An 8,935-nucleotide genomic window follows, 5' to 3' on the forward strand; every position below is an offset into this window, starting at 1 on the left:
GGATTTGGACCGACTTGGCGAGACACGCTAGGACATGGCACGTTTCGACCCTCGTCCGTCCATCCATCACCCCTGCTGTGGAGTTGCCATGGCAGGCAAGGGTCAACATCCATAATGGGACATCAAAATACGCCTTGAGTCTCCTCCCTCCAGGGTCCGTGTTCTGCGCTTGTATTGTGATGTCACAAGGTATTCTAGATGAGGGACTACAAGTCAAGACGATTCCAGTAAAATAACTTCAACCCCCAGATGCAGCCAGACAGGAGGGAACAGTGTGAACTGGCATAGTTGATATAAATAGGCTAACAAGAGCATGTTACATGGGTGTGTTTGGTTAGGAAGGAGACACCATACTGGATTTGGTTTGAGACTGTTGACATTTGATAAGTGAGCTGTTATACTTTGAGTTCACCTTTTAGTTTAGTTTTGTTGAAAGGAATAAATTGACTTTTTGCTTGCATTCCTTTTCTATTCAACCACACTGCAGAGGACCCTGCTAAGGCCCACCTTTCCCATGTGACCTCACAGTATCATTACGATATTGAGCAAGTCTTCATATTATTGCATTTTATTCCATCTTTTTGTACACTGTTTTATATTTGTTATTAATTTAGATCAATTTGCACATTTTATTTTTCACTTTGACGTTATGGCCATCTTTCGTATTGATCAGGGGCAAATTCCTGATTAAATGATTCCATGTTTTCACACAAGGAATCAAGGAAAAAGCCGACAAGGAGACTGCCTCTGAGAGGCACTGTATTTTACGTCTTCTACATAGACCAAGTTTTCATTCCGTATATGGAATTGTAATTCCATGTCATTGTTTAATTCACTCATGTGGCTGTTCTGCTGAAAATCAATATCATACTTCATGTAAAGTGGCATGATCATGAAAAAACAGGTGTCAGACAAAGCAAAGAGGTGCTCAAGTAAGGTGGAGGGAACGATGCATTAGAATATGAATGATTGAACAGGTACAAAAGAGGGAGAGGCACAAGGGGCCAATCGGAGGAGAGGGCATCACAGTTCAGAAGGGGGATCTTGTAATCAGTGTGTTAGAAGACAGGTGATCAGTTGACGTAGGTCAGGGAGGAACTTGATGCCAGGAGTGAACCAGAATCAGCAGGCGAGGAGGTTGTCATTAAAACTTTGAAGATTGCTATTTCAGTGCTGTGGAGGGGGTGAGGAAGTCGTTGATTAGCTGCTGAGTTTGTAGTCGGGAGGTAACAATTGGTTTCAGAGTCCAGGCAAGGAAGCTGAGGGTGGAAGTGATGTCCAGTTCAGTCTTTCTTTAGGCAGGGGTGATGGCGTCCGTTCAGTAGCTGCATGGGAACCAATTCCTTGGTGGGGGAAAGGTTGACAATGATGTGTTGACAAAGAGCAGGTACGCACGATTTGATGAGAGCTGTGGTGAGGTGATGACAAGATCCAGCTGGGGAGAACCTTGTGGGCGAATGCAGACTGACATATTTTAGGGGTGACATGAGGGAGGTTGACCCGGCGCGTGGGGAATTAAGGGAGAACAATCATTTACAGATGAGATGATTTTGTTGATGTTGTCCTTGAAGAAATGAAGGACCAAGTTGGAGTGGCCAATGGAGGAAGTAGAGAGGATGTCATCCCATGGCTGAAGTTTGATTACAGCGGAGAACTGATTTTGCGAGATCCGATTGGAGCTGTTGGAGGAGTTGGGGTCCAGGCATCACTGGCTCTGCCGAAGGGGATTCTCTGGATAGTGAGTCCCTCTGCACAAGTGCCCTCGTCGGCATCCAGCTTGTTCCAGGGCACAGAGTTCAGGGGTGAACCTGACGGGGAGGAGCGGTTGAGGTGGAGGAGGGAGGCCAAAGAGTTGAGGAACACAGATGTTGGACAATGATGAACTGGGCAGCTGGTTCAGCTGGGGTTTGAAGGCTATGGTCAAGGGGGCAGATCAGTTGGCAACAGGGAGCTGAACAGCTTTGATGTTGCAGAAGGAGATGAGTCATTTGTCAGTGTTGTGGAGTGTAGGAGGAGGTGGTCAATCAGTCGGCACAGGGAGGGAGAAACGTGACTTTATGTTGAGTCCAACAGAACAGACATGATCAAAGATGTAAGTAGGAAAGCTGAAATGTTAGTTCAAAACAGTCCTAGACAGAAATTATATCAGACGTAGGTTTTGGGTTAGATGAGTCCACGTGAATATTTACTTGTTTTAGGATCTCTAAGCAAAAGTAAATTCCCATAGCAGAGAAGTTCAGAAACTGGGATGATTTTGTTTTTATTTTTATTGGGAAGGGTACAAATAGAGCAGGGTGATTTGTTAGGATTATATTTTAGGATGCTTTTTATAGGATGATTCGTAAGGAGGATTTGTTAGGATGTTATTTTAGGATGATTATTTCGGATATTTTGCAAGGATGATTTGTAAGGATAATTTCTGAGGATGATTTGAGAAGGGAGTGACAGTTATTTTGATTGTTTCAGATACCACTCCATGGTTGATGTGGTGAAACAGCTGCCAAAAACAGGGGAGGAGGTTGTTGGAGAAGAAATCTAAGGTAGTGTCCTGAATCACAGCAGCACCACAGCGGGCAAGAGTTTGAATCCTCATCGTGTCCCATGGGCCCAAAGCGGGTCAGCAGATTGGCCTTCCTACCTCACAGGTGGACGGGTAGAAGTCGGCAGGGGAATTTGCTCTCTTCCAGCGCATACTGCTGAATACCCTTTGTCTGAAAGAGACGTTAATAACCAAATCATTGTAGCAAGATGTACCCGAGAGGACACATCTCCATCTTTGACTCTGCCGGAATGTGAAGTTTTTGTCGAGTGTCAGCATGAACAAAAATCTAGCTTCTGGTTAGAAATTGGGTCATTATGCAATGGGTGGGGGGGGGGGTTGTAAATAATAGAACATGTGTTGTGGAGAGCAAAGTTAGTATTGGGAGACTGAGAGGTACATTTATGGTAAGCATGGTCTAGTCTAGTGAGTCTTCACACAAAATGAGTCAATGAAATACATTATTTAAAGGGATGGCTTTAGATATGTATCGATCATGAAGTGGTAGGGTTCTCAGCATTTGAATCAAATGTATTCAGGGGGAGCCATGCCTGCAAAGCACTTTACGCACCTGCACACGGCAAGTCCGACTGCCAACCGAGAAGTGCCTAGAGATGGTGTGCGTGGGAAAGGTGCGCGTGGGAAAGGTGTGCGTGGGAAAGATGTGCGTGTACTCCACCAGAACTGGACACTGAGCGAACGTAGGTAGACATCTGGAACACTCCTGGGACAGCTGGGTAGTATCCACGGCAACGCCACGGGAAGCAGACAAAATAAAGGAATCACCCACATGAAGTGTCACGAAAGATACATTACTTATTAGCACAGCTGCCAACTGCTCTCATTCTTTTGGGCAGTTGCCTGGAGACAATGGGTTGGGGCAGAGAAGAGAGAGATGATGGTTCTGGAAGAAGACATATCAATCGGAGGGCGATCGACACCTCAGAGTTCATTCAGGCAAAGTTGGTGGGTTACCTGAATAACTAAATTTCTCTCTTTTGTATTTCCACACTCGATTTGAACAGAAGCGCGGCATTGTGTTTTGTGTTGTCTGTTCAGCGGAGCTAGCGTTGTTCCCGTTAGATTCGATTACTTTTTCTCACCTAGTTACACGGGCGGGTGGTTGGGCGGGTGGTATGGGAGGGGGGTTGGGTGGGTGGTATGGGAGGGGGGTTGGGTGGGTGGATGGGCGGGGGGTTGGGCGGGGGGTTGGGCGGGTGGATGGATGGGCGGGGGGTTGGGCGGGTGGTATGGGAGGGGGGTTGGGTGGGTGGATGGGCGGGGGGTTGGGCGGGTGGTTGGGCGGGGGGTTGGGCGGGTGGTTGGGCGGGTGGGTGGATGGGCGGGGGGTTGGGCGGGTGGTATGGGAGGGGGGTTGGGTGGGTGGATGGGCGGGGGGTTGGGCGGGTGGTTGGGCGGGGGGTTGGGCGGGTGGTTGGGCGGGTGGGTGGATGGGCGGGGGGTTGGGCGGGTGGGTGGATGGGCGGGGGGTTGGGCGGGTGGTTGGGCGGGGGGTTGGGCGGGTGGTTGGGCGGGGGGTTGGGCGGGGGGTTGGGCGGGGGGTTGGGCGGGGGGTTGGGCGGGGGGTTGGGCGGATGGACAGAAGGGCGATATTTGATTCGACTGATACGGCGGTATTTCATCGCTTCGGCGTTGCTGCTTCGACTCATCTGCAGGAACGCACACCAAGCTGTTCCATTCCCCAGCTGTGGCAGGGCGCTACTGCCTAATTCTGAGATGACAACTGCATTGTGATAGTCAGTTTGGCCCATCACTATTGTTTTATACCAGCCGAGTTGAACCGCACACGGAGCTGGTGGTGACAGACGGCGTCTGATTGGCAAATGGCACCCTATTCCTTATTGAGTGTCCTACTTTCTGCCAGAGCTCTGTGGCCCAATGTCGGCAGCAGTGCACTGGTGGTGGGAATAGGGTGTGATTTAGGACGTGGCCAGTCTATTAGTTTGTGACTGTTGCCAGATGCTCTGGTTTATCATGTGTCATGGTTCTATTGGATAATGATGCCTCTGTTGAATCAAATACGTTTGATCCTCACTGGATGTTGTTGGTTGGGGCGGAAGGCTTCAAGTCTTTTGAGCGACGAAACACAATATAAACGAAACCATGTAAGATAAATAAATGTAATAAAAATGTTAGAAGAATATAACTGCTATTTTTATCTTATTTCGTTTGGCTTTTTGTTACAGTAGTTAGTAGTATGAGGGATAGGTGTTATGCACTGGGTCAAGTCACACCCTATAAAAATGTGAATGACAGAACAAGTCATTCTGCATTGCTCACTGGAACACTTTGATTGCAGGTTGGACGATGCAAATTCAACAAGATGTGACGTACGATTGAGGGAGAAATGTTACATGCAACCTTTAAATGCTCCTGGTGCTTCAGTCTTTAAACACGTGTCTATGTTAGGATACTTCTATATTCAGCCTTGAAAGGTAGCAGCTCTTAAAACACAATGGGACGGTTAATATATTCAGAAAAGTGTTTTTATTTACCCTGTCTGCAGTCGATTGACTACACTTATTGACTAGTCTTCTGAAGTGTTTGATACCAAACGGTTTCATGAAGCGGTGTTAATTTTTTTTTTTAAATGCTTCCAGATGGGTGAAAGACTTGTTTTCTAACCTTTGCAAATGTGTGTATAACAGTATGACTACATTGCATTGTTATATAAAGGGACAACACAAACAAAAGCACAGACATTAATTAATCCCATCTTTAAGCCAAACTTTTCTTTCCCAACTAAGTCAGGTAAATGATTAGTTGTCCACTTAGGAATTCATTGATTGCTGGCATCACTTCGATGTCCGTGTGTAGATACAAGTCTCATCTATGGAGTCAGATGAGGATTAGCGTGTGAATGTGAGTATAATGTATTCGTCAGGCTGCCACAGGACATCACTGGGAAGTAGACAGCTGATCTCATGGGGTCCGCGTCTCTGCTCGAGGGTTAAAGGTCAGAGAGCTCATCGATTCTTTGCCAGCTTTCATCCAGACGGCCTCCCTCAAACCTGTACTTGACCTTTTCCCTGGAATGTTGGCTATTTGTCCATATCTGGGATTTAACAGAGGAAAACCATGTTTCAGAATGTACAAACACATTTTATTTCTGATCACATTAATATTTTCTATACAGCAACTGAGAACCACTGCGCTGTCAGAATTCCATCGCCCGATTGTACGTGAGATGCAGGACTGGGACAAGGGCTACTAGGTGTTTCTAATGAATCAGGTGTTTCCTGTTGCATTGATTGTTCACACATGAAAGAGTTGTGGATGTATTGTCCCAGTCTGTGTCTGAGTTTGGTGTTAGTAGACATAATCCAACATGAAGACTAGGGAGCTGTCTGCGAAAGAAATGCAGGCAATAACGGTGGCAGAAAGAAAAGAGGACCTCAGAACCGTAGCACAAAAAGTAGAGCATAGTCAAATCAACTGGTTGGAAAGTTCTGAACTATTTCTCCTGTTCTCTCTATCTGTCTTTAATTCCCTCGCTCCTTCTCTCTCTTTGTTTCCCCGACATATTCTGAAGGACCATCAGAAAATAGGGTTCCAGTACGTAAACAAGTGACGTGGCCAGTGACACCTGAGTATGCCCCATAGTCTCTATCTCCCAAAGGACTTGTACAACAGTACTGTGGATTTCCAAATGACCCCTGATATATTCAACCACACACCCCCGCCCGTAATCATTTCCCATTTCTAATCTACACACTGGCCTCCTTAAGTTGGCCAAATTACCTTTTCCTTCTTACTGTACCTTTGTCGCATGTTGGCTTAGCCTTAATCTTCGCTGCGGTTTCAGTGCTCAACACGGCCCCTCTTCGTCATCCTCATCCTTAATGGCAGCAGCCTGTTTTTACTGCTTAGTGAAAGGTCAGGGCCAACTCAATTTCTCTAACAGTGGCCAAGGAAGACCCTCTTAGGCATCATCCTAAATGGCAGTCTAGGTGGTGGACTTCTTTTGACCAGATCCCTATTGGCCCTGGACAAATGTAAAGCACTGTAAAGAAAATAGGTTTCAATTTGGGACCTTAGTCTATTAGCATGAGCTGTCATCAGCCAAGGCAGGCCTCCCTTAGTTATACAGCCATGGGGTTAACCTCCACATACCCTGCAAGGCAACTGCATGTGTCCCAAACATATGAGTTCAGTTAGTGCACTACTTTTAACTAGAGGCCTCAGTAGTACACTCGTTTTGACCAGGAAATAGAGGCTAATCAGATGCAGCTGTTGACAGGGATGTATGCAACCTTAAGAATCTTCTCTCCTCACCTTTCCTCTGCTCTTCTACAACTCCTCACCTATCCTCTCCTCTTCTACACCACCTCACCTTTCCTCTGCTCTTCTACACCTCCTCACCTATCCTCTCCTCTTCTACACCTCCTCACCTATATTCTCATCTTCTACACCACCTCACCTATCCTCTCCTCTTCTACACCTCCTTACCTATCCTCTTCTCTTCTCCCCTCCTCACCTATCCTCTCCTCTTCTACACCTCCTTACCTATCCTCTCCTCTTCTACACCTCCTCACCTATCCTCTCCTCTTCTACACCTCCTTACCTATCCTCTCCTCTTCTACACCGTCTTACCTATCATCTCCTCTTCTCCCCTCACTTCTCCTCTTCTCCCCTCCCCTCTCCTCACCTCCCCGCCCCTCTCCTCACCTCCCCTCCCTTCTCCTCTTCTCCCCCTCCTCTCCTCTTCTCCCCCTCCTCTCCTCTTCTCCCCCTCCTCTCCTCTCCTCTCCTCCTCTTACCTACCTCCCTCATACACTCTCAGTAGAGACTTGTAAAGGACATTGTCTAATCTGAGAGTTACAAACTGCCAGTAAAGAGCCAATTCCAAATCCTCCATTTAACATTTAACTATTTGGCTCATCAAGCAAGAAATTACACATTTCCTGGCAATTGGTTAGGTTCATTTTATACTCAGTTATATCAGAATCTTCACACTGTGGATTTGAAGGTTTTGCTGATTTTATAATGACTGGCCTCCCCATTAATCTCATTCTAATTATAAGATAGGGAATTCAAAGTAAAACACTTGGCCGATCAGTAAAACATAAACATTAGTTTGATTTAAGGAATGTGTTTTTGAATTCCTGTTGTACGCTGTGTTGCTTTAGTGTGAAGAATAATCACGTTATGGGATCTTATGAATCAACACAAATCAGTAGAGACTTGGTGCTGGTACCTTTTAGGGTCAGCCTGTTGGGTTAAAGCCAAACTAATTAGCTGAGTTATGGCCAATCTGTGGAAGCCCTGACTGCTTTGTGACTATTAAATATCTATGGCTTAGCAGTCATGCGACCCAGAGAGTGAACCTCCTACATCTTCTCCCGTTTTACCCTTCATCTCTCTCCCTTTCACCTATATCTCCCTCTCTTTTCTGTCCCGACTCTCCACTTGTATTCTGTCTCACTTTCCCTGTTCATTATCCACTTGATCTCTCCCCTTTCGTTCAGTCCCTCCCCCCGCCCCTCTCCCCTCTCCCCCCTCCCCTCTCCCCTCTCCCCCCTCCCCCCTCCCCCCTCCCCTCTCCCCTCTCCCCTCTCCCCTATCTACTATCCCCCATATCTTTCACTTTTTGCCTTCTTATGCGCTGGTACTCCTCTCAGGCTGTGATCCAGGTGATTCCCTGGCACTGTGGGGGTCAGTGCCCACACTCACTTTTGATTTATGAGCCCACATTACCAAGCCACACCTTGCCAGTCGGTTCCTCAGAGGACCACTTTCACTTCAGGCGCTTCATTACAATAGGAGCTGCCATGGTCCCCCGGATCGTCGGGGATGCAGGGGTTAACACATAGACCTTCTAATGAGCCTCCTAAAACATGAATTAATAAATCACAATAGGTATATAAATCAGACATATTGTAATTATTCAGTGAGGTGATTATGGTGTGGAGTGGGGGCCCGCCCTGCCTACCCACTAGCACTTTACTCACATGATGTGTGCCCTACTTTAGACCACAACTCAGAGGTCTCCCGGCCAAGCCCAGTACACTATGGAGGGAATGAGGCGTCAATGAGGATGCACCTTTTCTCCCTTTGTGTCTAAAGCTCTCCAGGATGATGGGAGTGCTGATTCCTCTGTGATTATGCCACCAGATATGGGTCTTTGTATCCAGGCAGCGGTGCTGATATCACAGACACCCTCCTGGCTCCATTCTCACACACTTTCATCCTCCTGATCAAAGTCTTGGAATTTATTTCTTGGGGCGTGTCTCAAACGACGTCCTGTCTGCCCTGGGCCCTGGTCCAAGTAGTGCATGACACAGGGAGTAGGGAGGCATTTGTGACGCCACATGAGAGTTCGGTGGGATCAGGTGTATTAGTAGAGACTCTACCTGGACCCTCTCCTCACCTCCT

General features: G+C 47.1%; 1 protein-coding gene across 1 annotated transcript; it reads right to left on the bottom strand.

Annotated features, from left to right (window-relative positions):
• Nucleotides 1-1,641: 1,641 nt before the first annotated feature.
• Nucleotides 1,642-4,311, bottom strand: LOC114839445 (non-classical arabinogalactan protein 31-like). The gene is made up of 2 exons (XM_034291342.1): nt 3,651-4,311; nt 1,642-1,808 (listed from the first exon to the last, which is right to left on the bottom strand). The coding sequence occupies exons 1-2, from the start codon at nt 4,309-4,311 to the stop codon at nt 1,642-1,644; spliced, it is 828 nt and encodes a 275-aa protein (XP_034147233.1).
• Between the last annotated feature and the right edge of the window lie 4,624 nt (nt 4,312-8,935).

Source organism: Esox lucius, chromosome 1 (assembly GCF_011004845.1).
Source record: "Esox lucius isolate fEsoLuc1 chromosome 1, fEsoLuc1.pri, whole genome shotgun sequence".
NCBI lineage: Eukaryota > Metazoa > Chordata > Actinopteri > Esociformes > Esocidae > Esox > Esox lucius.

What these genes read in the sequence shown, in the direction of transcription:
- LOC114839445 (XM_034291342.1), bottom strand. Translation starts at nt 4,311, where the DNA reads ATGGGCCAAACTGACTATCACAATGCAGTTGTCATCTCAGAATTAGGC. An exon ending in CCGCCCAACCACCCGCCCGT is followed by an intron (nt 1,809 to 3,650) that starts GTAACTAGGTGA and finishes CCTCCCCGTCAG; the next exon opens with GTTCACCCCTGAACTCTGTG.